This window comes from Drosophila teissieri, chromosome 3R (genome assembly GCF_016746235.2).
Source record: "Drosophila teissieri strain GT53w chromosome 3R, Prin_Dtei_1.1, whole genome shotgun sequence".
NCBI lineage: Eukaryota > Metazoa > Arthropoda > Insecta > Diptera > Drosophilidae > Drosophila > Drosophila teissieri.
In genome coordinates, this window is record NC_053032.1 from 29,217,397 (window position 1) to 29,242,337 (window position 24,941).

Here is a 24,941-nt window from a genome sequence, read left to right on the forward strand (position 1 = left end):
CCCAGGCCACTCGCAACTGGGAACTTGCAACTGCAACGCCAATAGATTTCCGTGTGAAAATTGGACGAGGGTTGTTGTTGTCGTTGTTTCGCCGTTGTTGCCGTGGCGCCTGCGGGTAAGTAACGGCTCTTTGCCCGCCTTTTGTCACATGGTGAGAAAAAAAATAAACAAAATATCAGTTGGAACATGGCTTTTAAATGTTTGCATACATGCCTTATAAATGTCTGCGCATTTGGTGCATTCTGGGCACCAAATTGAGCTCCAAACTATTTAGTTACGGAAAACTTGTAGTCGTACAAAAATGTATTAACAATCCACAGGTTTTCGATGCACTTCTATTAAACCTTTTGTTTAAGCTTGTATTGTGTATTGCATAATATGATCAGGTTTTTAAAGCTTGCTAAATGGACTTCATTTAAAAATGTTAAACAGTACTATTGAAATTACACTTTTTTATAAAAACAGAGCAAGTAGTAAAAAAAATAATCCGACAACTTAACTAGCAAGTAAACTACAGTAAATCGAATATAGAACGCATATTAGCAAAGTAATGGATCAAACCTAGAAGATCATACACCTATAAGTTTTTCCCAGTGCACTTAGCTGCCAACGACAACAAGACGACATACACATGCATGTACATACATATGCATGCACATACGTTCTGTTGCGTGGGCGTTTGAGTGTAACTGTAACACCTGCCACCGCTATTAACACAGCATTTCGCTGCTCTCCAATTTTAATTTCAGGCCAAAGGAATGAAGCCGGAACACCTTTCAACCCCGCGGGCCATTGTTAAGGCTCCGTGGCTAGATGGCTACTGTATGGCCACTTGCTGCACGGCCATGGAGCAGCTCCTCCTACACGATTTGCTTCACGCTCATTTAAATGCCAACGCACCGGGGGTATGGGGAATGGAAGTGAGAGCAGGGCACTTCACTTCGGCTGCTCGGCTGGCTTATTTACATATTTTCTAAATGAATATGGGCCCGCGAGTTTGCAACCCCGGCGGTGGCAAAGCCGAGAAGCGAGAAGCGCATTCAGTTGCAACGGCAGCGGCAGCTGGCTTTCCCTGCACTGGATTTCCACTTCCTCCCGGTCGAAGCAGCCGCAGCAGCAATCAGGAACAGCGGCAGCAGCAGCAGTAACAAGAAGCCGTCAAACGCCGCAACTAATTGATATAATAGTTAAAATAACAAACTAACGAGAAAGAGGTTGTCGTCGGAGAACGCGGCGCGTTGGAGAAGTGCAAAACCTTTCCAATTTGAAAATAGTTTTCCTGCTATGTGTGCTCGTTCCCACAAGCGGCAATATCACCTCATACCAACCCACGGCACCACCAGATGCAGCAACAACTGCATCAACTGCAACATCGACTCAGAACAAGCACAAGCAGCGAAAGCCTGCACTTTGCTATAAGCGGTGATTGGGAAAAGGGGCTGCAGCTGTAGCTTGAGTTGTAGTTGTAGTTGGTGTTGCAGCCAGAGTAGGAGCTGGAGCTGGAGAAGATGACAATGCAGCGATTAGAGCAATGCAGAACTTGAACTCAGCGACGGCGGCAGCTGGAAAAATGTTTGCCCCGATCCCCGGGACACAGACGCAGTCCCAATGCGCGGCATTTCCGTTCGGAAAAAAGAGGATGCAGTCGAGGAGGCCCTCGATCGATGCGATTCGATGCTGATGCATTCTGCAGGGGGGTGGGAGGAACCGAACGTAGTGATCATGTTTGTAGCATCTAAATAAAGTACCTGTAATGGTTTTCATTAAGGAATGCGTGGTCTTTGACTTCTGGGTTTATGAACAAGGGAAATATTCAGTGTGAGAAATAAGTTAATAAATATTCAGAAAAAATACATAAAATAAAAATTTGAAATTGAATAAAACATTTTTACATTAAAATAAAAACTTAAATTTCTTAACGTTTTCCTCGCCAACTTAACAGAATTCGCTACTGTTAAAACAGTTTGGTCTGCTATTCACAAAGCTTATGTTTCGCTTTACAACACTGCAACTGACGTTCAACCAATAACAAATTTAAATTATGAATTCTAATTGTTTGGAAAATATTAAAAAGTAGGTTAAATACATTTCAAAAACCAAATCTCTGACATATCTACTGGATAAATTAGAATTATTAAAATTCAAAGGAATAACGGTCGCCTCTGATTTAAAAATAACTTGTTTGCTATCGGTCAGTTAGTGGTGGAACGATTTGCGCTCAACAGCACGCCCTTTTCTTAACCTCATTAATTGCATATTTAAAAAAAAACAGAAATAAGTTGAGTACACCAAATACTATGCTTTTCTTAATTTGTAGGTATAATCTAACATCGAGATCGAATATAAGTTATCGATGTCTGAAATAGCCGGGGAAATATCGATGTATCGCCGTAACATCGATGATTCCTGCAGCCCTGTTTCCGTCCCTTCTCTTCTTCGTTTCCGGTGAGTGCGTGTGCTCCGCGTTTTTTCGCTGAATTTGCCACTATATCGTATTTAATACTGTATTTGCAGGCAGACGACTTAAACGGCGAATCCACCATGGTGAAAGGAGTACGTACGCACAAGAGCAGTGAAGATTTGCAAATCCATGGCCTCGAACCATGCGAATTTGCGAATTTCCAGATGCCGGTTATGTGCCACGAAATCACAACTAACCCATCAATATTTGCAGACTCTGTACACTTACCCCGAGAACTTCCGGGCCTACAAGGCGCTCATCGCGGCCCAGTACTCCGGAGCCCAGGTGAAAGTGGCCGACAACTTCAAGTTCGGCGAAACCAACAAGTCGGCTGAGTTCCTCAAGAAGTTCCCCAGTGGCAAGGTGAGTTAGCTCTTTTTGTGGGTGTGGTTAGTGCCAGGTCATCAAGACGATATGTGCTCGTAGGTGCCCGCCTTTGAGACCGCCGAAGGACAGTACTTGAGCGAGTCCAATGCCATCGCCTACCTGCTGGCCAACGAGCAGCTGCGCGGCGGAAAGTGCCCCTTCGTCCAGGCCCAGGTCCAGCAGTGGATCTCCTTCGCCGACAACGAAATTGTGCCTGTCTCCTGTGCCTGGGTCTTCCCCCTGCTGGGCATCCTGCCGCAGCAGAAGAACAGCACTGCCAAGCAGGAAGCCGAGGCTGTGCTGCAGCAGCTCAACCTGAAGCTGCAGGACGCCACCTTCCTGGCCGGCGAGAGGATCACCTTGGCCGACATTGTGGTCTTCAGCAGCCTGCTCCACCTGTACGAGTACGTCCTGGAGCCCAGTGCACGCAGTGCCTTCGGCAACGTGAACCGCTGGTTCGTCACCATCCTCAACCAGAAGCAGGTCCAGGCCGTGGTCAAGGACTACAAGCTGTGCGAGAAGGCCCTGGTCTTCGACCCCAAGAAGTACGCCGAGTTCCAGGCCAAGACCGGAGCCGCCAAGCCCCAGCAGCAGGCTCAGCAGCAGAAGCAGGAGAAGAAGCCCAAGGAGAAGAAGGAGGCACCCAAGAAGGCTGCCGAACCCGCCGAGGAGTTGGACGCCGCCGATGAGGCCTTGGCCGCCGAGCCCAAGTCCAAGGACCCCTTCGATGCGCTGCCCAAGGGCAACTTCAACTTCGATGACTTCAAGCGCGTGTACTCCAACGAGGACGAGGCCAAGTCCATTCCCTACTTCTTCGAGAAGTTCGATGCCGAGAACTACTCGATCTGGATCGGCGAGTACAAGTACAACGAGGAGCTGTCCAAGGTGTTCATGTCGTGCAATCTCATCACCGGCATGTTCCAGCGTCTGGACAAGATGCGCAAGGCGGCCTTCGCCTCCGTGTGCCTGTTCGGTGAGGACGGCAACAGCACCATCTCCGGTATCTGGGTGTGGCGCGGACAGGATCTGGCCTTCACCCTCTCCCCCGACTGGCAGATCGACTACGAGGTGTACGACTGGAAGAAGCTCGACGCCAAGAGCGAGGAGACCAAGAAGCTGGTTACCCAGTACTTCTCCTGGTCCGGCGCCGACAAGGACGGTCGCAAGTTCAACCAGGGCAAGATTTTCAAGTAAACATCTCTGCCCAGCTCCGCTCAAAGCAGCAGCCCTCATTTAGACCAACAACAACAACAGCAGCAGTAACAATAAAGTTTTGAGATTTAAAATGCAGGAAGAGCACGATGCCCATTTCTTAAGTTCCAACTGATAAGTACCCGAAAGATATCCAATATCTGCCGTGCTGCCTCCCATGTTTGGTGGTATCGTGTGTCTCGCCTTCTGCATTTTGTACCGGAGAATTTGTTTGTAACAGCCTACGCATAGTACAGCATGATATTGTCAACGGAACAGCCGCCTGCAGCCAGAAAATATTTATAAAAAATAAAAGGTTTTCTATTAACAAAAGCGCGGTTTTCTTTACCCTATCTACAGTTTATTTGGTTAGTTACTGCGGGCTTTCACACAATAATTGATGCAAAACAATTACAATTTGTTTTTGGGCAATTTTATTGGCTCGTTTTCACTTAATCCATCAATATCATCAATTATTTCTTACAATTACAAGGGTTCTGACAGCGTAGAAGTATTCAAAGAGGTTCGACCATTAAAAGCAGCTCAGAGAGAATTCGAACGAGGAAATGCTAGACTTTTGTGTATCGATGCACTGCCGCCATCTACTTCTTGATGACAATTGGTCCAACGTTGTCTCCAGTCTGCTTGTTGTGCTCGCCATGACTGCCATCGCAGTAGGGCCACTGCAAGTAAAAGATTAAACGGGGAATGTTTTAGAATTTGCATAGTACTTAGTATGGTATGAGCTATGAGCTCATTAATGGTGAGTTTCATTCATATAAAGGAACTCTTCCTTAATACTGATATCCACTCACGTTCTTGGTCTTCCAGCAGCGACAGAAGGCCGCCTTCTCCGCAATGTCCTCCACGTCGATCATGTCCACCACCTTGGGCTCATTCTTGCGGATGAGGTTGTTGCAGCGTCCGCTCTTTTTGGCCGAGCAGCTGCCCTGTGCCGCCGGACAGTAGGCCAGGTAGGCGGTATAGCCAATTCCGGCCACCACCACGGTGGGCGGGATCAGGGCCAGCCAATCCTTGACTGCAAATGGAACCAGGTTAATATGGATGCAGTGTATTTTAAGCTTTAGAACTAGATATTTCGGGCGATCAGCCGTAACCGGCACAAGGTCGTTTCCTACACACAGATTGGGTTATAAACGCACCGAGATATGTGCATATATATCTATGTTTGGGTGTATGTATTATGGGTCTATCTAGTTCCCTATCTAAGAGATAAACTTGCTCCAATTATAAATTTCTTAGCGAGCTCAGCAGATGTTGCATAATCGCTGCAGGTTGATTTCAACTCTTTTGCCTGGAAGTGCACACACTGCATTTCCAAATCCCGTTAGCTGCTCCGCAATATCACGCCACATTTTCTCCCAAGTAGCCCCTTTAGTTGCCCCACTAGATGCTACGTCATTATCGTGGATTTTGGGTTTATGGGGGGCGCCCTTTTGAAGGCAAATCAAATTCCAATGGGCACATCCACGTTCATTGCACAAACTTACAGGAGAGCTTAAACCAACCGCCGACGCTGTCGGGAATGGGCAGACTTGACAAGTAGTTGGGCAAAGAGGACTTCACTAGGTGTGATATGGGCTCCATTTCAAAACGCCTTCTTTTTTTAACTGGCTATTAAATTCCGAAAACTTGTTTTTGTGTTGCTATCGGCTAGCGGTGTCACCACATCGATAAGCCCTATCGTTATCGCTCTAATTCACCGGTAACCAACGGTCACACTGCGATTTCGTCGATAGGCCGCCTCACCGATTTTTGTGTAGTCATCGATAGCATTCTGTTTTGTTTACAACTTATTGATTGAAGTCAATAAATTGCCATTTAGAATGTCTGCTGGGGTACAAGAGCGCCTGCAACTGAGCCGCATGCCGCTGGACACGTGGTCCAAGCGCGAGCAGCTCATCCTGGCATCGGCGGTGTCCTGCAGCGGCGACCAGAACTGGATCACCGTCAGCCGCACGCTGAAAGCGATCTGCGGCAATGGCAGCAGCAACCGACCGGCGGACTGGTTCTCGCAGAAGAACTGTGCCGTGCAGTACGGCAATCTGCTCGAGAGCGTGGAGGCCACCAAGCGCAAGAAGCGCAGCAGCGAGAGCAGTGCCGCTGTCTCCTCGCCGGCCACCGTGGAGACGCCCACAGAACTGCTGCTGCGCCGGCTCACGGAGGAGCGGCAGGCGGAGATCAAGGCGCAGATGCGGCAGGATCAGGAGACATACCGACGCATCCAGCGAGAGATTGATTCGCTGCAATCGGACGCGGTGACCGAGCAGGAGCTGCAGGACATGTGGCTGGAGATCGAGAAGGAGCAGGAGACGCGCCGCATCGAGGAGATGAAGCTGGAGAATCGCATGCGGGAGCGGGAGCAGCGCAAGAAGGACTTGCAAAGCAGCTGGCGGAACAACAGTCCAGCCGTCAAGCGTGCTAACCAAGCCGCCGACACGACCTCCGTCGACATGGACGTGGAGGACATAAACACCAGTGGCAATGGCAAACAGCAGACGGGTCCTTCGCCACTACTCACATCTCTGCTGAAATCGCCCACAGGCAATGCGCCTGCCACGCCCACTGCAGGAGCAGTTGTTCCGGCTGCAGGAGGAACTGGCAGCGTGGCCAGGGCAACGGCGCCAACCATTACCTCGCTGCTGACCAGCGGCGCCAGCTCCTCTGTTGCCAATCAGCCAGTCATCACAATGAAGAGCCCCACGGATGCGGCATTCATGTCCCGACCTATTACCGGACCTCCAGCAAGTGAGGCACTCGCTCCGACAACGCCCACTCTTGAACGCAGTCCCTCGCAGGCGGCACCCACGCTCTCCATGCTGCTGGAGAAGAATAAGGCTGCGGCAAAGGCCAACGAAGGCGGGAGTTTGGTAAAGACAGAGGGTTCTGTAAACCAGGAACAGGGAGTGGACGAAGCCACGTCGTCAGCCGCTGGTGCAGCAGACTCTGACGAGGCGGATCCGAATGAAGCCCAGCTGCTGGAGGTCTTTAAGAACATTGACCAAATAATAGATGACATCGACATAGATATGGCCAGTGTCATTGATGATGAGATTCTTAAAAATGTGGACGACGTCGTAGCCTCGCCGTCGATCGATAAAGCCGATGTCATTGACTTTGAGGACAAACTGGACGCTTTGAAACGGGAGCAAAGTAAAAGTTCCCCAGCCAGTGATAAACCGAAATCTGTGGAGCTAGTAATTGGATCCAGCGATGACTCAAACGACAATATACCCCTGGCTGCTGTTGCCTCCCAGGAGAGTAAGGATCGCGGTCAGTCCGGCGGTGAGTCCACTAGGGGCACCGAGGACGCCGAGTCGGAGCCGTTGGCCAGCGAGGTGGCGGTGGAGGAGATAGGTGAGACCATTACGATTATCAGCACCTCCAGTGAGGATACTGCAGGATCGCCACCAACGAAAATGGAGGAGGAAGGGGCCACGGACTCTCTTTCAAAGAAGGAGGATGCAACGGATCTTAAATCCGAACAGGAAAGTAGCTCCCAAGGCCAAAATAAAACCGGAGGAAGCACAGAAGAACCGGAAGCTGTAGATCATCATGCCACTAGGGAAGCACACAGCAAATCAGGCAAGGACGCGACGGGAAAGCCATCAACAATGGAAGAAAAGGCAACCACTCAGTCGACTCCTGCCTCCGCTTCCGTTCCTGTGGATCTGCACGACACAGACGAGGAGTCGTCCTCGTTAACAGACAGCAGCAAGCACGATGACCATCCAAGGAGTGCAAAAGCAAAGCCACCGGCACTGAAGCTGGCTCTAGATGACTCCAAATCGGAACTGGAGTTGAGTGGCACACCTCAGCCACCGTCGGCGCCAACCAGAACACCTTTGCTTCGAAAACTTCCCCATAGAGATCGGTCCGAAAGTCCAATGGTGGACGATGACGCCACAACGGCCAGCGATCATTCCACTGCAAGGTCCACGCGTCGCAGATGCTCCTCCACGCCCGTTATCGACAGTATACCCAACTCACCCGCCTCCAGCGAGCACACCGACGATCGCAGAGAAACGCGAGCCGCCTCCAAGAAGCTCTTCCTGTCCATTTATGCCATGTTGCAGGACAGCAAGCATGCGGCTCCCTTCAGGCGTCCCTTTCACGACGAGCACGCCCAGCGACATGCGGATCTGTGCCTGCGTCCCATGGATTTCCCCACCATCAAGCGGAACATCGACTCGGGATTCATTCGCAGCTTGAGCGAGCTGCACAGGGATGTCCTGCTGATGGCCCACAACGTTTTGGTGGCCTACAAGCCCCACACAACTCAGCACAAGACGGCGCGTTTGTTCGTGCAGGACTGTCAGGCGATCAAGGAGTTCTCCCAAATGCCGGACGCCCAGGCAGGGATCACGGCCACGCCGGTGAGCAACTCCGGTAGCTCCCGAGCAGATAAATCAAGCGGCAGCAAGGCCAGGAGCGGCTCTCGGAAGAGCCAAAGGCATCACTAGGCTTACTTTACTTTTTACATGTATTCATCTATACACTTCATCTTGGAACTTACACACTACCACTAACAATAAACATCAATCGAAGAATATGAGGTTCTGTAAGCGTCGAGATCTGGACGAGTGGCAAACGGAGCGTCGGTGTGGGCAGTAGTACTTCTTCAAGCACCTGGAGAGGCGCAGATCGCATTGGCAGAGGCGGGCGGCACACGAGTCGGGGCCACCGAACTCGCCATGGTCCACGGCGCACAGCGGCTTGCCGCGGTAGCACTTCCACACGTAGGGCACAAAGTACTCCAGATAGGAGATGCAGTTGCTCTGGCCATAGCACTTGTCGTGCACGCGACAACAGCGATCGATGCCATCGGCGGGAACGCCGTGGCCACCGAAGCCGCAGTAGCAGCCGTAGCCCTTGTAGATCAGCGGATCACAGCCCGTGGAGCACTTGATCATGGAGTACAGCCGCGCTACATCCCTCTTTCCGCGCTCTCCCTCTGGCAGGAGCTCCTTTTCCCGGCTGCTGTCGTTGGTGAAGCTCCACTTCATCGAGTAGCCAAAGGGATCGTTTACCCGCGCTATGTACACATTCTGGGCATTCATCAGGTCGCCCATCTCCGCCGGCTTCCCAGTCGTGGATGTTATCACGCGTATGTCCGTCACCCGGCCATCGAAGTGGTGGTTCTGGAACTCCAGACGAATCTCGTCGTGGGGATACGAGTTCTGCCAGCTGATCGGCGGATTGGTGTCCCTGTGAATCGACTTCCAATATTAATTTGTTTTGCGATGGAGTAGTAAATTAATAGGAAACTTTTAGGTAACTAGCAAGTGTTATATTTAAATAATAGCTTGAAGCTAAAGTTACAACGAGCAGCTGTTTATTTTTAATTAGGCAAAGCCGCCTTGAATTACATCTAAGCTAATGACGCAGAATAGGAAACTATATATTTTGTAATATTCCCAGTAACTTTTTCTATTCCAAGCAGTATTACATAGGCAGGTAATTTAATAGTAAGTAATTCCAGCTCCCACTCACCTATGATCCTGCTCCAGCGAGGGAACAGGTGGCCTCAGCTCGCCCGTCCAGCCCTCCAGACCCATTTGCTGCCAGTCCTGGTGCGGCGACACTATGAGACTGGTCTTCACGCTCGTTTCCGGCGCAGTGGTGCTGGGTGAATCGATGGCCGTGACCGTGGTGGTGGTGGACTGACTGATATTGGGGAAGATTGGTTCCGCGAAATCGGATCGCTGCATTGTGAGCAGCTCGAAATCGCTGCCGCCGCCGATCGATTTGCTGGGCATTTTGAAGACAAACGAGGGATTCGCAGTGCGCATGCTCGCCCCGTACATTTCCGGTATTATGTGATTCAGCAGCTCCGTGTCGTTGGTGACGCCCCTGAAGGCGCTCCTAATGTCTTCGATCACCGTGACATTTGCCACCGTACTCAGGCACCTCACCTGGCACTCGCCATTTAGTCGCATGGCCGCCACCACTAGCCCCATTAGCCACAACATGTTCGCATCCAGGAACTCAAGCTGACCACCAATCTGCACCGCCGATCCAATGCGATCCGATCCGAACTGCTCGCCTCGAGTGGCTATCGAAAATTGAAGCTGGCTTGGTTGGGGGAAATGCGGTAGTGGCTCGTTTGCAGTTTGTAGCGGCTAGTTGGCCAACAGCAGCGAGCCAAGTACACCGGTATAAATGGCTCAAAAGCGTGTTAATAGCAAAGTGGCGGCTGAAAACGAACAGTAGGAGCAGAAAAAGAAACAATAATAACAATGACCGGGCAAACGTTTTTTGGCAGATTTGGTGCAAGTACACACAGAATTTCTTGCTTTTCTTTTAGCAAATATAATACAATAATATTGAATTAATGATTTTAGGTTCTGTAAACTCTATTTAAACTTCAACTGCTTTAAACTATTTAAGGAAAGCCATACAATCGTAAATAAGCTTTAAACATTATTTAGCTTACTAATTCTAAAAGAGTGAGTGAAAACTCTTGGGCCTAAGTAATTCTCCCTGTGTAGGCTATAAAAATAAACCCGTGAAGGTGGCAAGGGGCAGGTGGGTGGCCAAAACGGTGGCACAAATTCGAAGCCACTTTATGGTGGCCATTCATTTGGCCAAAACTTTGAGTTTAAGGGTTAAGGCGAAGGTCGAGCCCTAAAAGCAATTGAATCCGCTGCAGTCGTTACCAGTTCATGGTCAATTTTTAGAGGGCTTTAATTGTAACAATTTGCGACTGCGTGACTGCTCTGCTTTCCCAGCTGCGAAATTGTGTGTGCAAAGCCACACTGACAATGGAGATAAAATATATCCACTCGTGTGCATGGCGATTATATGTTCATGCAAGTAGCTAAGCCAACTTAACTTTACCACTGCCGCCGACTGGCAATTGCACAGCGGTAATTTATAGAGTCCGCCCTCCTGTTACGTTGCCCCACTCGGTGGTTTTTGGTGGTCCAATGGTCCAGTGGCTCAGTGGTTTGGTGGCTTAGTGTGCGGGAAAGGAAAAGCCAAAGCAAACAACTCAATTGCACTTGTAAGCACATTTGACGTTTAGTTGATTTTAATACGGCATTGTGGGTGAAGTTTTGTACTCTAATCGCTGGCCCACGCAACAGCTCATTCATATTTATGAGTGCACACTGCTAATTATCACCTTGCTGTTTTTGATAGACTAGTATATTTACTTAGATAATGTTTCTGGCGCCCAACGGGGTCCGCACCCTTTTTAGTATCTGTTTTTCATTTCATTAACACTAAATGCAACAAGCGTGAACAAGTTATTTGTCCCAAAAATTGGTGTACCTTTGTAGAATAAACAAGTTTAAATTTTCGAATTGCACACTTTTCGCGCGTTGTTATCGCTTACGAAAAGCCAATCGATTAAAGTTATTCGATTGACGACCACCATCGATAGTCGGGATAGCGGTACCATCGCTGGCACGACAGGCATCGATTATTTCTCTTGCATCCCTAGTCGTCCGCTCCAATATAATAATTTCACTGGGCAAACTTAATGGAATAAACGACGTAAAACCGGGACTAATTAGCCCCAGAGCGAATGCTAATTGGCTGCCAGCGAGTTTGGCCGTCGTGCGTGCGATAGAAACCGATAAATGGCCGCAAACCGGGCAGCTGTGCGTGCAAAAAAAAGTGAAAAGTGCTGTTAACACAGCGAGTAGCGTGTGCATGTGTGTGTGCGTGCGGGTGTGCGTATGTGTGTGCGTGCGTGTCTTACGTTGCAAACAAAATTTCTTTACTTTTCAATCATTTTATTGCACTCGATCGGCGGCTGAAGCGGCATTCTATAACTTTTCCCCCGATCCGCATAGCGCAGCATTGCCCACAAATGTTGCTCCCCCGATATGTGAGTGTTTTTTCGAAGCTCGCGGTGTTCTAGAAACCAGCAAAACCCAATTAAGCATCTTTAACCCATAGCCGTGCATAAATTATCGCTCACAATCATAACTGTGTTTACCTAGTGCGATTTGGGGCCCCGATTTCCAGACTTCTCGCAGTGACCTTCAGTCGAGCAGCAACAAAATCAATAGTAATATAGTTTACGTTGCATCCGCCAGCCACCCACCGCCACCCCCTTTCCGTTTTTACATAATTATGGCCAAGTTCACGGGTTCAGGTCTATATCAATTCAATTGGTTCTTGATTGGCCGCCGCAGCGAGCGAGGGATTATGGCATTATATACCTAGTTATAGTGCCTGACTGGACGATACCCCGCATGTGATCGGGCAATAGGTGCACCCACCGAAAAGGAAAATCACCGAAACAGCTGACCGAGGCTGAGTTCAAAAGCTTTGGGGGCCAAGCTTTGCAAGTTATTAGCTGGAGAAGATGACACAGATGTACTGATACCAATACTGATACTGATAGCACTGCTATATTCCCTTGAACCTCGGTATTTACCGGGTTGCGATGAATCACACTGCTCGGGTGCCCACATGTGTAGATTAGTAATTGATTATCAATAGCGGGCCCCTTATCGCTGGGAACCTGTTGTGATTGTGACCAGTTGCCTGGCATTGCTCACATCGATTGTTTCTTGACCGCAGCAAGATGTCTCGTAATAACGTCCATTTAATCGTCCAATTCTTGCAGGATAATGAAAGATGCACGAATATGACGTAAATGAGCGCAAAGAGGAACCAGCCAGTCTTCCACCCACTCAAAACGAGACCACTGACACGGTCGGCCAGAGCCAGGATCATCACAACGATTCAACTGAAGTCAACAGCCAGCCACCACAGGATCAGCGAAATCAGGAACAGGAGAATCCTATTCCACAGCAGGATAACAGCCAGCCGCTTCAGGAGGAGCCAACTAAGCAGCAGCAGCAGGAGGACACATTGGAAGTTTCCATTCTTTATCCTTTGGTAGTCTTCGAGCAGGTGGCGGTCACCCAACCGATACCGACTGCGGACACACCGAAGCGAACGCCAGTTAAGAAGCGCCAGCGGCGCGTTTATGTCGCCGACACCTTGCGCTGCTCCAGCCTACGATCCCGTCAAGAGCCCGCAACCAAGGACCCACTGGAAGGTGGCCTAAAGCAGCCGGAAGTCGCTCCACCACCACCGCCAGTTCAGCCGCCCTCGCCCACGCCGACAGAGTCCATTGAATACACACCTCCAGGTAGGATTCGGTCTGCCAGGTTCCACTGTAGCCGTATTGGACACCTGCACATGTTACCAACAAACATTGTGATTAGCGTGGCTATAAGATTGTATAATACCGCTGTGGTTACGTATGTGTAGATAGCTCTTTTTAATTATCTCAAAAGTGATTAAAATAATCTGCTATTTTACACAACACCACTTGCAATTTCTTTTCATTCATTTTTCTTAGAACTTAATTTGCCGAAATATTACTTTGAAAATACTAATAATCATGTTCTTCGTTGCAGAATTCTTTAAACCGCAGTTTTGGAACAACATTGAAGAGGCCCAGGAGCCAAAGCCCGTTGGAAAGAAGCGACGTGCCGCTGGAGGAATCAAAAGGACGCGGGGCAACAAGCTTCTGAGAGAGATCGAGATCCATTCGCCGGAAACGGCGGCCGCTATTGCGGCAGCACAGGCCGAACTCAACGCCGCAGGAAAGTCGGGAGCAGCAGGAGCACGGTCCAGCCGCAAGAGGACAAACACGATGTCTCTATACGATCGGCGATTCCAGACGACCACCGATGAGCGCCGCGTGGCTAACGGATACGGAGGCAATGCAGCGCGATCGGGCACCGGCTCCTCCGCAAACGAGATCGAGTCCCAGGAGCTGCAAAGCCATCAGTATTACGGTCCTAACGGTGGCAGCAGCTCCGCGGGAGCAGGCGCAGGCTTGAATGGAAGTGCGGCGGCCCTGAACCATGCCCCTTCTATGGGCACACTGTGCAACATAGGCAACAGTTGCTACTTGAATTCGGTGGTTTACACCCTGCGCTTTGCCCCGCACTTTTTGCACAGCCTACACCACCTGATACAGGACTTGAATGTTGTGCAGCAGACGATTGTGCGCCAGCAGACGGCCAGGTCCGCGTCACTCGGCAGGAATGTGAGTGCCGCCCAGTTGGAGCACGCCCGCAGCTGGAGCAGCAAGGATCTGGCCACCAGTACGGATCAGTACAGCGGCCAGAACGGCGGAGTTAATAGCGGAAACGGTGGCAGCGGCTCGAGCAAGTCGACCCATCAGTCGGTAACCGAAAAACTCCACGAACTGTATAACAACCTGCACGGCAACGAGATGGCAGACTCCACGGAGCCCTACCACGCGGATACGCTGCTGCACGCCATCCAGGACGTAAACGCCACCTTTGAAGGCAATCAGCAGCAGGACGCACACGAATTCCTAATGTGCGTGCTTAATTGCATCAGGGAAACGAATCAGTCTTTGATCAAGGCCATTGGCGAGTGTCCTGAGGTCATCGCAAACGGGTAAGTTACATTTACAAGTGAGAACTAAAGGAACAAGAAATGTAATACATTCATTTATCAATGCAGGTACATTGCCAACCCGGATGAAGTCGACAACGGAGAGAGCCAGGATCGCACTGATTCAACTGCGTCGCAGAATCCAAGCTCTGGCAATGGATCGCTGGCAACTAGTCAAATAACCACGACCAAAACGTCGTTCTTCTCTCGCAAATCAAAAAGAAAAGACGAGGTCAAGTCATCCAAGTCGACGCGCGTTCAGTCGCCGCTCAAGGACAATAGTCCCACGGCGGGCGGGATAACCGGAGCGGGCACAGCCCATGCCACCGCCAACAGCCTGTTCTACCTGAACACAGTTGATCTCAGCGGCGCCAGCAGCACCAGCGGAAGTGCTAGTACGAGTGCCAGTGGCGTTGTTCCCACAAGTGTAGCCTTACCCACATTACCACAGGCTACAAAATACTCCAGTGACGACGAGATGAATTCGGCCACCGTGCTGAAGGACAAAATGCGACTGGAGGAGCGAATACGTGAGCTCAACCTGAACTTCTTCAGCTCCGACTTCGAGGGCATTGTGGTGCTGACCACCAAGTGCCTCAGTTGCGAGACGATCACGCGGCAAAAGCAGGGCATGCTTGATATTTCTGTGCCGGTGCCAATCTCGGGATACGACAATGCCGATCTGCAGGACAAACCGAGCACCTATATACAAGTTAGTGGCTATAACAAATATGTATCTACGATTTAACTAATTCCTTTTTCTTCGTAGAATTCCTGCATTACGAAGGAGTATTTCCGCGGGGAGAATAAGTATAGTTGCAACCAGTGCACCGGCTACACCGAAGCCATCCGGTCCATCTCGTACGAGGTGCTGCCGCGGTTACTGGTCATTCAGCTAAATCGTTTCTCTGGCGGCATGGAGAAGGTTAGCACGTACGTGCCCACCACCTTCACGCTGCCCTGTTTCTGCGCCACCTGCTGTGAGCTGGGCGAAGGCAACAAGCTGCACGTTTACAAGCTGTACAGCGTGATCACGCATGTGGGAGCCACCCTGACGGTGGGCCATTACATCGCCTATACGTGCTTCTTGGATCTCGCCAGTGACTATGTGAACTGCCCAAAGGATCGACGGAATACGATGACGAACTCGCAAACGATGACTTCGCAAACGGTGGCCTCCAATGAGAATGCTGCGCCAAACAATGGAAGCAGCTCCGTGGCCAGCACTCCAGTTATTGCAGCAGCTTCGGCCTTGGCCTCCTCGGGCAACATTTTGATGAAGAAGATGAAGTTCGGTCGCAGCAAGGCCTCCAGCAGCGGTGATATGAGCAAGAATGTTAAGCAGGTTAATGGGAACAGCAGCAAGAACATCACCAATGGAATTGGAAAGCTCAGCATGAACACCACCTGCCAGGCAGTCAACTGCTGTGCCATGAGGCTCTGTTGCAGCCAGCAGACGAGCAGCAGCAATTCGGCCAGTTGCAGCGATTTCAGCGAGGAGTCCCTGCAAAACGGAAGCAACAGCAATCTCAGCTTCGGGGGATCGGGCAGCACCTATCCCACGGGCTACGGAAGCACGGGTCGCGGTGGTGTCAGAGCTAACTACGCCCACGGAGGTCCAGATCCCATTTGGTATATGTGCGACGACGACAAGATCAAGGCCATGACCCAAAGGGAGTTTGAAGAGCTGCTATCCCCCACTCGGAAGATCACAATAACGCCCTATTTGCTGTTTTACGCGCGATTCGATCTGCAGCCGCAGAAGGCGACACCGCCGAAGCCTGGATCATCCTCAACGCCTCCGCCACCGTCGTCGGCACAGAGTTCGTGGTCGAATGAAAACATGCCCAGCGGCTCGCACAAGATTTGAGGTTGCCCCAAGTCGCAAAAGGCCAGTGGCAAGCGGGAAAAGTGAAAATTGATTGAAGAAGTGTACATCAGACATACTGATCGGATTGGAGATGTCTCTAGCCTAGAATAATAAGCAAAAGAAGAAGTCTGTTTGTTAAACAATGTAATCGTACTAAGCTCTATCGTTTATCTACATGCATAACTATTCATTAACTAACCAGTGGTTTGACTGAGTCCTCAATTCCAAGCGCCCCAGGGCTCCCTTCTCCCATATACGAAGATCATATAGTTTTTGTTTTTATTAGTAGCAATCAGTTCTGTCTGTTTAATCGATGCATTTGATTTTGGCATTCTATTAATGTATTCTAATCGTTATTAATTAACAAACCGAACGCGTCACATTGAAAACACGAATTTAAAACGTTGAGATTGTTTGCCCCATTTGAATGTTAGTGACATTCGCAAAACGTTTTCGATATACTCGTACATAAATTTAAAGCGAAAGCAATAAAATTAACAAATCTTTGATTCAAAATAGTGCATGGCAGAAGAGTGGCGTGTTGTAATGATAGTAATTATTAATAATAGTAATGAATAATCTCCAATATTCTCATAGGACACACCTACCCAGTTGGCTATGTGTCGGTCAGGCGATGGAATCTGTAATAATTACAGCATCAGTTATACTTATAGTGACTTGAGTGGTTTATTGTAAACAATGAGCTATACCCACGTAAAACACACAAATCTATATACGAAGTGTTGAATAGTTGTTAAACTCATGACACACCTCAAAAATGAAATGTAATTGATTGAATCGAAAGTGGCGGACAAACAGAATCAGAAACATTAACAGATCAAGCGAACAACTGAGAATTGTTATGAAATGGATTGCATAGTTTATAAAAACGTTTTCATATAACAAGCTGCAACAGAACTTCATTCACTCACAAATCACACACACACACACACACGTTTGTAATGTAATATTGATAAATAAATGTAATAAAATTATAATATATCTGTAATAATTGTAATAGCACACTACTTACGCAATATTTTTAGTCGTTTAGCCTTAGTTTCTCCATGCATTACATGACTCTAGTTTAGTTCAGTTCGATTTTTTTCCAAGAGCGCTGCTATAGTGATATTAACATTTACAGAGCAAAGATTCGTGTACATTGTAATTTGTAAAGTTTACATTTAACAATTAAAAATTAATTACAAATTAACACTGATCAACATAAGCAACAAAGCAAGCGATTCAGCAGTTCAACGCGACACATAAATTGAGGACCGCTCGATTCCAATTACATTTATGTTTATTATTGATTAGCATTATAGAACATGCTTAACTAAATATACGAAATATACAACATACATATAATTGTTCAGGATTCACTTCATTACTTTATTCTGAAAGTTGTTCTAAAGAAGTTTTTTGATGGCTTCAGTGAACCTCTCATAGTTTCGCTCCTTCCACTGCACATTGGTGAGCATGGTCTCCAAACTCTGATTGATGGCCTGATCTATGTCCTTGAGCTGCTCCTTGGAATCGGCCATAAAGTTCTTAAACTCATTATAGTCCTTTCGTGTAAAGATTAGTTCGCAAAGTGGCAGCAACATGTCAGCTATAGATTCGGACTGAGGATGGTAGCTAGAAGGCAATGACATTACCATAATTATGGTCTTATACTTCAGGGGTCGATCTAATCTGTTCACTTACAACTTGGACATCGAGGCAACGTTGTCCATCAAGTACTTCTTGGCCAAAGGGAAGCCTACTTGCGCAGAGGATATCGACTGAAAGACAGATATTGAATCCTGCTTCCGAATGTCCCCCTTTGCGTCGAAGATCCTCTCCAAATAGCGCTGCTGCACCCAGACCTTCAGCGAACAAGCCAGGGAATCCAGAATGGTCTGCTTTTCCGTGGCCACATTGGCCTTCTGGTACCGAGTCCACAGGAAATCCCAATCCTCTACACTTCCATGCTCGATTGCCGTGCAGTAGACATTGTCGCGAACGGCCAGCGGAACTGGGTTGATCTCGTCGGGATTAGCCTCCGCTTGCCAGTTGCGGAAGTAGCTCACGGCTTGGGTGACGCAATCGGAAACCTCGTACGAGCATGCATACTGCGCCACCAGCCCCTTCAAAAGGATCTTGTCCTCCTGTTGTATGGAGGCGTCTGTAGCGTTGATGCCATTCAGATGCTCATAAATCGGGCTGATGAGCTTTCTTATGAAACTCTGTGGATAAGAAATTGTAGTTAAGAGAAATAACTTCTGGCCAAAGTTACCTTATAGAACTTAAAGTTCGGCGTCTGTCGAAGAATGCCACTAAGAACGGACAGATTTTCGAAGGCCGATTTCCAGGGAAGAAGCTCCCGTTCCCTCTGCAGATAGCTGACCACCTGCAAAGCGATCTCGTAGTCCTGCTCCCCAGTCCAAGCTAAGTTCAGGACATCGTTTACGAGCTGGGCCCTGTTGACCACATGGATGGACTGATACTCCTCGCTATTCAAAGTCTCGATCAGAAGTTTCCAGTTCTGGGCATCGTAGTTCACCTTATACGGCGCCGACAGTTGGTTGTTGAAGATGACCCACTGATCGGGTCCTGGCAGATCCCTAATGGTCTTGGGAACACTTTCACCAGTCTCGGTGCACTCCATCCACTCCTTGGGCGCCGTGTTGTTGAAGTCCTTTTCCTCCTGACTGGTATAGCTGAGTGGCACCCACCAGCATCCTTTGTGTGTCCTAGATATATCTGTATTCAGGAGGTAGCGCTCCTGGCTGAGTTTCGCTGTCCTTGTTGTGTAGTTGCGTGTCACATTAATCACAGGGTATCTAAAGGATGGATTGTGTTATATAATTACCTATTTTAGATTTTCCTTAACCTACCCTGTTTGCAGAGTCCACGAGTCCATGATGGTCTTGATGTCGTAGTCCGTGGGCATTGAACCAGCCTTATGGGCAGCCTTGGTAAGTGACTCCCAAAGATTATCCTGTTCGGCGTTCTTATAGGCGTATCTTTCCAGGTAAGACTTAAGTCCTGTTCGGAACGCCTCCTCGCCCAGGAACAAGTGCATCATACGAATCACCGATGATCCTTTATCGTAAGAGATCGAATCAAAGCTCTCAGAGGTCTGCGAAGTCATTTCAATGGGTCTCGAAATGGGATGACTACTCTCCAGAGAGTCCGTTTGAAAAATGTTAAGTAGGTTGGACATTGTTTCCGTCTGCAGGGTACGCCACTCTGGATGGATGTCCTCCACACACAGACCGGCCACATAAGTGGCAAATCCCTCGTTCAGCCAAAGGTCCGTCCACCACTCCATGGTGACCAGATTGCCAAACCACTGGTGGGCCAACTCATGAGCCACTACATTCGCTGTCCCCTGCTTGGCCAGCTGCGAGGAATACTCCGGGGAGTACAGAAGGGTAACCTCCGCGAAGGTAACCAGACCCCAGTTCTCCATGGCACCCGCACTGAAGTCCGGAACAGCGATCTGATCCACCTTCGGGAGCGGAAACTTGATGCCGAACAACTCCTCGTAGTATTTGAGTACTTTGGGCCCAAACTCCGCGGCATAATCACACTGATCGATCGCATTTGGCCTCGCCCAGGTGCGGAATAGAGTTCCATTGGGTAGAGTAGATGGCTTGTGGGAGAAATCGTTCACGGAATAGGCAACCAGATAGGTGGACATCGGCACTGACTCCTCGAACGCGGTCCATACATAATCCGGAATGGATTCACTGAAGAAGAAGATTGTCAATTAGTTGTTGAACTCTGATTGGGCAAATTGTGAATTCTAATTTACTGTGGCCTGGTTTCCTTCACGGGCATGTTGCTGAGACCTGTGTACTTCTGGTGATAACCCAAGGTGATTGCAAAGGATGCCTTGTAGCCGGGTTCATCGAAGCAGGGAAATGCCAATCGAGCGGAGGATGGCTCAAATTGCGTAACAGAGATCCATCTGATGCGAAATTAATTTATTTTAAGGATTACCTCCACAATCGGGTATACCCACCTCGTTTCGTTGGCCACCGAATCCTCATAGGAACTCCTGTAGTAGCCCGCCAGTTGATCTTTTAACGGGGCCGAAAAGCGCAAGCTCAGCTCATAAACTCGGCCAGCCAATAGCTCCTCACACGTGTTGAGGATATAGAAGTCGTGGGTGGGATTCTTCTCCGTAGAGGTTATGCAGTTCTCCGCTTTTCCTGCTCCGCCAATTTGGCGGAGAGTGATTTCCGTATCATTGATGGTCAGATCCTTCGAGTGCAAAGTTATGTTGTGTGTGTTCTGCAGTGCTTCTATTTGAATTTTCACTGTTCCGTTGAAGCGGAAATCGTCCGGGTTTTCCAACTGTGTCAAGATGCGCACATCGTATTTTTGTGGTCGAAGAGCCCTTGGCAAGCGAAAATGGTCATAGGTGCTAGTCTCCTCTGCCAAACTCAGGCCAAGTGTTGCCAGTAACAGTAGAAACACGCACTTCATGGCCAAGTCCTGGAAAAAGTGGTGAACTAAATTAAGAAAGTATTGCAAATTATGTATACGTTTCTATTGAGACCAGTCCAAAGTAAAGAATACAGTATGTATTACTGAAACTAGTTTCTCCTAGTTTTGGTTTCAAATACATAGCTACACATATTGAGAACGAGGTTAATAACCTCCAGCTCTTCTTATCAGTTAGTGAAACTATCATGCCAAATTAAAAACTACCAACCCAAAATTAATTAGTTTAATTTGTGAGCCAACAATTACCCACTGGTTTTTGGTATTTTTTTCAATAATTACATCAATTGTAATATGAATCATTTGAAAATAACAAAAACTGTAGTAAACTTTATGTACAATGTATGTTAAAAGTTAAGTATGTAAGAGTTAAATATACAAATTATCTAGGTTTTTTAGAAATAAATTATAGCTTCTCACCTCTGTTATTAGAAACCAATTAGTTCTGTGATGGATTTCACTTTTTTGTGGCAACTACTAAACTAGTTCCAGCTGCGCTACGTGTTCAGCTTACACCTCTAATCCCAACGGAGAGCCAGCACGGAATGCCGCCAAATCGACGATCCGACCAAATAAAAAGAATTCCGAGCACGTTGGTTCGCGAGAGGTAAAACAAATAGAGATTACACGAGAGTTTTTGAATCTCTATAACAAAAATCCCCAATCGCTCAACGACTGGCTGTCTAGGAAATATAATTAATCGTGTGTCATTTGTTGCCACTTCCTATTTTATTGGGTATGATAAGAGGTATACAATTTAACTGAACTGAGTAGAAAGTCTATAGCAGATGCTTGATTGCCCGGGTGAACTGATCATAGTTTCGCTCGTGCCACTGCACATTGGTCAGTATTATCTCCACTGTCTGTTGAATCGCCTCCGCCGATCCCTTAAGGAACTCCTCCGAATCGGCCAAAAATGTCATGAACTCCTCGTAGTCCTTACGGGTATAAATCTGCTTTTGAAGGGGCTCCAGAAGTCGAGGGATGCTCTTGATCAGCTGATTGTAGCTGGAAGTAACAAATATCATATATTTGAAACCTCCTTTTAAGCGCTATACTTTCTAATGAATACTTACTAAGCGCTTATAGACTCAATGTTGTCCATGAAGTACTTTTTGGCCAGCAGGAACCCGACCTCCGTTTTGGCCACCGCCTGGAAGGCCCACTTCGAATCCCCCTTGCGAATACCTTCCTTCCCGTCGAAGATCAGCTCCAGATAGCGCTGCAGCACCCACACCTCCCTCGAGCAACCCAGGGCAGTCAAAATGGTGCGCTTCTCGGCCGCCACATTGGATCTCTTGTACCGCGTCCACAGGAACTCCCAATCCGAGTCGGATCCGTGCTTTATGGAGGTGCAGTAAACAGTGCTGCGAACGTTGATCGGCACCGGGTTCTTCTCGTCGGGATTGGCCTCCGATCTCCAGTTGCGGTAGTAGGCCAGCGCCTGGGGCACACAATCGCCCACCTGGTACTGACACGCCCAGTTGACCACCATCGTCTTCAGCAGCACCTGATCCTGCTGCGGAATCGAGTTGAACGTGTCGTTGATGCCATTCAGGTGCTCATACACCGGTGTGATGATCTTCTTCAAAAAGCTCTGCGGAGAGGAAAACCTTTTATACCTACATGACCCTCGATTTCTGGAAAAGCCTACCTTAAAGAACTCAAAGCTTGATGTCTGTCGGACAATCCGATTCAGCAGCTTTAGATTTTCAAAGGCCGCTTTCCAGGGAAGGAGCTCCCGTTCCCTCTGCAGATAGCTGATCACCTGCAAAGCGATCTCGTAGTCCTGCTCCCCAGTCCAAGCAAAGAACAGGACATCGTCTATGAGCTGGGCCCTGTTGACCACATGGATGGACTGATAGTCCTCGCTGTTCAAAGTCTCGATCAGAAGTTCCCAGTTCTGGGCATCGTAGTTCACCTTATACGGCGCCGACAGTTGGTTGTTGAAGATTACCCACTGATCGGGTCCTGGCAGATCCCTAATGGTCTTGGGAACACTTTCACCAGTCTCGGTGCACTCCATCCACTCCTTGGGCGCCGTGTTGTTAAAGTCCTTTTCCTCCTGACTGGTATAGCTGAGTGGCACCCACCAGCATCCTTTGTGTGCCCTAGATAGATATATATTCAGGAGGTAGCGCTCCTGGCTGAGTCTTGCGGTCCTTGTTGGGTAGTTGCGTATCACATAAATCACCGGGTATCTAAAGGATGGATAGTGTTATATATATGTAATATATAATTATATTATCCTAGACCTACCCTGTTTGCAGAGTCCACGAGTCCATGATGGTCTTGATGTCGTAGTCCTTTGGTAGCGAACCAGTCTTATGGGCAGCTTGGGTGAGTGACTCCCAAAGATTGTCCTGTTCGGCGTTCTTGTAGGCGTATCTATTTAAATACGATTTAAGTCCGCTTCGGAACGCCTCCTCCCCCAGGAACAAGTGCATCATTCGAAGCACAGAAGATCCTTTATCATATGAGATCTCATCGAAGCTTTCGGAGATCTGCGAAACCTTCCCAACGGGCCTCGAAATGGGGTGACTGCTCACCAGAGAGTCCTTTCGGAAAATATATAGCAAGTTGGCCAGTGATTCCAGCTCCATGGAACGCCACTCAGGATGGATATTCTCCACGCACAAAGTAGCCAGGTAGGTGGCTACTCCCTCCTTTAGCCACAGGTCGGTCCACCACTTCATGGTGACCAGGTTGCCGAACCACTGGTGGGCCAACTCATGAGCTACCACATTCGCGAGTTCCTGTTTGTCCTTCAGGGAGGAGAACTCAGAAGAGTATAGAAGTGCAGTTTCCCTGTACGTCACCAAGCCCCAGTTTTCCATGGCTCCAATATTGAAGTCTGGCACCGCAATCTGATCGATCTTGGGCAGCGGGAACTTGATGCCGAACAACTCCTCGTAGTACTGGAGTACTTTGGGCCCAAACTCCGCGGCATAATCACACTGATCGATCGCATTTGGCCTCGCCCAGGTGCGGAAAAGAGTTCCATTGGGTAGAGTTGATGGCTTGTGGGAGAAATCGTTCACGGAATAGGCAACCAGATAGGTGGAGATGGGCAAGGACTCATGGAACTGGGTCCGTACGTAATCGGTAAGGGATTCACTGAAAAGTAGTCTCTAATGTATCACAGTTTAAACGCAAATCTAGAGTATAATTTACTGTGGCTTAGTTTCCTTTACAGGCATATTACTGACTGCGGTGAACTTCTTGTGATATTCCAGTGTGATCGAGAAAGGTGCCTTGTAGCCGGGTTCATCGAAACAGGGAAATGCTAAACGCGCGGAGGCAGGTTCAAAATGGGTAATGGATATCCATCTGCAGGAAGACATAAAGATTTAATATCTGTTTTCTTCTTCGCGCGATCCCAATCCACACCTAGTCTCGTTGGCCACAGGATCCACATAGGAACTTCGGTAGTATCCATCCAATCGGTCTAGCAATATACTCGAAAATTGCAAACTTAGCTCATAGACATGGCCAGCCAAAAGTTCTTCGCAGGTGTGAAGGATGTAGAAGTCGTTGGCGGGATTTACTTCTGTGGAGAGCACGCAGTTATCCTTTGAATCCATTTGGCGAAGAGAGGTCCTCGTCTCATCGATGGTCAGTTCCTTGGAATGCAACGTTATGTTCTTGGTGTTTTCCAGCACTTGGATCTCGATTTTCACATCTCCACCAAAGCGGAAATTCTCCGCATCTTCCAGCAGGGTGAGGACTCGCAGGTGATACTTGATAGGTCGAAGAGCCGTCGGCAGGCGATGATGAATATAGGTGGAACTCGTCGTGGCTAAGCCCAAGCCAAGGGTTATTACCATGAACACAAACCACTTCATTCTGATTCTGTAAAAAGAGTGAAGCCCACACTTGAATTAGTTATAATATAATGTTCAGTTTCGCGTGGTCTTTAGCTAATAATCGTTTCTTATTCTTAACACCAAAACGGAGTTTATAATCATTATCTTTGTGATTTAATACGATTAAATCTAGCAATACACCGAGAATAACTGACAGCACATCCGAACACTACGAAGTCCACAGATCGAATGATGCCAATTCGAAGATCTACTCGAACATATAGTAACGATTTCTGAGCGCGTTACTCAAAGAGGGATACAAGTGAGT

General features: G+C 48.4%; 7 protein-coding genes across 10 annotated transcripts; 3 read left to right on the forward strand and 4 right to left on the reverse strand.

Annotated features, from left to right (window-relative positions):
• The first annotated feature begins 2,368 nt into the window (after positions 1 to 2,368).
• LOC122619586 (elongation factor 1-gamma) lies at positions 2,369 to 4,351 on the forward strand. The gene is made up of 4 exons (XM_043796607.1): positions 2,369 to 2,445; positions 2,515 to 2,553; positions 2,675 to 2,824; positions 2,888 to 4,351. Exons 2-4 carry the CDS (start codon positions 2,542 to 2,544, stop codon positions 4,019 to 4,021), a joined length of 1,296 nt encoding a protein of 431 aa, XP_043652542.1. The 5' UTR covers positions 2,369 to 2,445; positions 2,515 to 2,541; the 3' UTR covers positions 4,022 to 4,351.
• Positions 4,352 to 4,435: 84 nt separating this feature from the next.
• Positions 4,436 to 5,717, reverse strand: LOC122621107 (CDGSH iron-sulfur domain-containing protein 2 homolog). Its single transcript, XM_043798861.1, has 3 exons — positions 5,530 to 5,717; positions 4,834 to 5,057; positions 4,436 to 4,701 (listed from the first exon to the last, which is right to left on the reverse strand). The coding sequence occupies exons 1-3, from the start codon at positions 5,624 to 5,626 to the stop codon at positions 4,621 to 4,623; spliced, it is 402 nt and encodes a 133-aa protein (XP_043654796.1). The 5' UTR covers positions 5,627 to 5,717; the 3' UTR covers positions 4,436 to 4,620.
• Positions 5,718 to 5,812: 95 nt separating this feature from the next.
• LOC122621938 (bromodomain-containing protein 8) lies at positions 5,813 to 8,502 on the forward strand. The gene has a single exon (XM_043799957.1). The coding sequence runs from the start codon at positions 5,866 to 5,868 to the stop codon at positions 8,500 to 8,502; it is 2,637 nt and encodes an 878-aa protein (XP_043655892.1). The 5' UTR covers positions 5,813 to 5,865.
• Positions 8,503 to 8,508: 6 nt separating this feature from the next.
• On the reverse strand, positions 8,509 to 10,320 carry LOC122621939. Its single transcript, XM_043799959.1, has 2 exons — positions 9,533 to 10,320; positions 8,509 to 9,247 (listed from the first exon to the last, which is right to left on the reverse strand). Exons 1-2 carry the CDS (start codon positions 10,009 to 10,011, stop codon positions 8,578 to 8,580), a joined length of 1,149 nt encoding a protein of 382 aa, XP_043655894.1. The 5' UTR covers positions 10,012 to 10,320; the 3' UTR covers positions 8,509 to 8,577.
• A 1,144-nt stretch (positions 10,321 to 11,464) lies between these two features.
• On the forward strand, positions 11,465 to 16,826 carry LOC122621934 (ubiquitin carboxyl-terminal hydrolase 1). 2 transcript variants are annotated; one of them, XM_043799951.1, is made up of 5 exons: positions 11,465 to 11,876; positions 12,624 to 13,154; positions 13,426 to 14,443; positions 14,510 to 15,152; positions 15,210 to 16,826. In XM_043799951.1, exons 2-5 carry the CDS (start codon positions 12,635 to 12,637, stop codon positions 16,308 to 16,310), a joined length of 3,282 nt encoding a protein of 1,093 aa, XP_043655886.1. In that variant the 5' UTR covers positions 11,465 to 11,876; positions 12,624 to 12,634; the 3' UTR covers positions 16,311 to 16,826. The 2 variants fall into 2 exon arrangements, with proteins under 2 accessions (XP_043655886.1, XP_043655887.1); XM_043799952.1 differs by having other exon boundaries at positions 11,465 to 11,646.
• Positions 16,827 to 17,711: 885 nt separating this feature from the next.
• On the reverse strand, positions 17,712 to 21,346 carry LOC122621935 (aminopeptidase N). 2 transcript variants are annotated; one of them, XM_043799953.1, is made up of 7 exons: positions 21,228 to 21,346; positions 20,323 to 20,798; positions 20,113 to 20,268; positions 19,190 to 20,047; positions 18,589 to 19,135; positions 18,018 to 18,538; positions 17,712 to 17,948 (listed from the first exon to the last, which is right to left on the reverse strand). In XM_043799953.1, exons 2-7 carry the CDS (start codon positions 20,787 to 20,789, stop codon positions 17,720 to 17,722), a joined length of 2,778 nt encoding a protein of 925 aa, XP_043655888.1. In that variant the 5' UTR covers positions 20,790 to 20,798; positions 21,228 to 21,346; the 3' UTR covers positions 17,712 to 17,719. The 2 variants fall into 2 exon arrangements, with proteins under 2 accessions (XP_043655888.1, XP_043655889.1); XM_043799954.1 differs by having other exon boundaries at positions 20,323 to 20,815; positions 21,228 to 21,345.
• A 203-nt stretch (positions 21,347 to 21,549) lies between these two features.
• LOC122621937 (aminopeptidase Ey-like) lies at positions 21,550 to 24,855 on the reverse strand. Of its 2 annotated transcripts, XM_043799955.1 has the most exons (7): positions 24,829 to 24,855; positions 24,198 to 24,659; positions 23,982 to 24,137; positions 23,067 to 23,924; positions 22,462 to 23,008; positions 21,884 to 22,404; positions 21,550 to 21,815 (listed from the first exon to the last, which is right to left on the reverse strand). In XM_043799955.1, exons 2-7 carry the CDS (start codon positions 24,650 to 24,652, stop codon positions 21,587 to 21,589), a joined length of 2,766 nt encoding a protein of 921 aa, XP_043655890.1. In that variant the 5' UTR covers positions 24,653 to 24,659; positions 24,829 to 24,855; the 3' UTR covers positions 21,550 to 21,586. The 2 variants fall into 2 exon arrangements, with proteins under 2 accessions (XP_043655890.1, XP_043655891.1); XM_043799956.1 differs by lacking the exon at positions 24,829 to 24,855 and having other exon boundaries at positions 24,198 to 24,796.
• Between the last annotated feature and the right edge of the window lie 86 nt (positions 24,856 to 24,941).

What these genes read in the sequence shown, in the direction of transcription:
- LOC122621937 (XM_043799955.1), bottom strand. Translation starts at nt 24,652, where the DNA reads ATGAAGTGGTTTGTGTTCATGGTAATAACCCTTGGCTTGGGCTTAGCC. An exon ending in CCTGTGGCCAACGAGACTAG is followed by an intron (nt 24,138 to 24,197) that starts GTGTGGATTGGG and finishes GTCTTCCTGCAG; the next exon opens with ATGGATATCCATTACCCATT. An exon ending in TCGTGGACTCTGCAAACAGG is followed by an intron (nt 23,009 to 23,066) that starts GTAGGTCTAGGA and finishes TCCATCCTTTAG; the next exon opens with ATACCCGGTGATTTATGTGA.
- LOC122621934 (XM_043799951.1), top strand. Translation starts at nt 12,635, where the DNA reads ATGCACGAATATGACGTAAATGAGCGCAAAGAGGAACCAGCCAGTCTT. An exon ending in CCTGAGGTCATCGCAAACGG is followed by an intron (nt 14,444 to 14,509) that starts GTAAGTTACATT and finishes TTATCAATGCAG; the next exon opens with GTACATTGCCAACCCGGATG. An exon ending in AACCGAGCACCTATATACAA is followed by an intron (nt 15,153 to 15,209) that starts GTTAGTGGCTAT and finishes TTTTCTTCGTAG; the next exon opens with AATTCCTGCATTACGAAGGA.
- LOC122619586 (XM_043796607.1), top strand. An exon ending in AGAAGTTCCCCAGTGGCAAG is followed by an intron (nt 2,825 to 2,887) that starts GTGAGTTAGCTC and finishes ATGTGCTCGTAG; the next exon opens with GTGCCCGCCTTTGAGACCGC.
- LOC122621939 (XM_043799959.1), bottom strand. Translation starts at nt 10,011, where the DNA reads ATGTTGTGGCTAATGGGGCTAGTGGTGGCGGCCATGCGACTAAATGGC. An exon ending in TCGCTGGAGCAGGATCATAG is followed by an intron (nt 9,248 to 9,532) that starts GTGAGTGGGAGC and finishes GTCGATTCACAG; the next exon opens with GGACACCAATCCGCCGATCA.
- LOC122621938 (XM_043799957.1), top strand. Translation starts at nt 5,866, where the DNA reads ATGTCTGCTGGGGTACAAGAGCGCCTGCAACTGAGCCGCATGCCGCTG.
- LOC122621107 (XM_043798861.1), bottom strand. Translation starts at nt 5,626, where the DNA reads ATGGAGCCCATATCACACCTAGTGAAGTCCTCTTTGCCCAACTACTTG. An exon ending in CGGTTGGTTTAAGCTCTCCT is followed by an intron (nt 5,058 to 5,529) that starts GTAAGTTTGTGC and finishes TTCCATTTGCAG; the next exon opens with TCAAGGATTGGCTGGCCCTG. An exon ending in GCTGCTGGAAGACCAAGAAC is followed by an intron (nt 4,702 to 4,833) that starts GTGAGTGGATAT and finishes TTTTACTTGCAG; the next exon opens with TGGCCCTACTGCGATGGCAG.
- LOC122621935 (XM_043799953.1), bottom strand. Translation starts at nt 20,789, where the DNA reads ATGAAGTGCGTGTTTCTACTGTTACTGGCAACACTTGGCCTGAGTTTG. An exon ending in TCGGTGGCCAACGAAACGAG is followed by an intron (nt 20,269 to 20,322) that starts GTGGGTATACCC and finishes ATTTCGCATCAG; the next exon opens with ATGGATCTCTGTTACGCAAT. An exon ending in GTTGCCTCGATGTCCAAGTT is followed by an intron (nt 17,949 to 18,017) that starts GTAAGTGAACAG and finishes ATTGCCTTCTAG; the next exon opens with CTACCATCCTCAGTCCGAAT.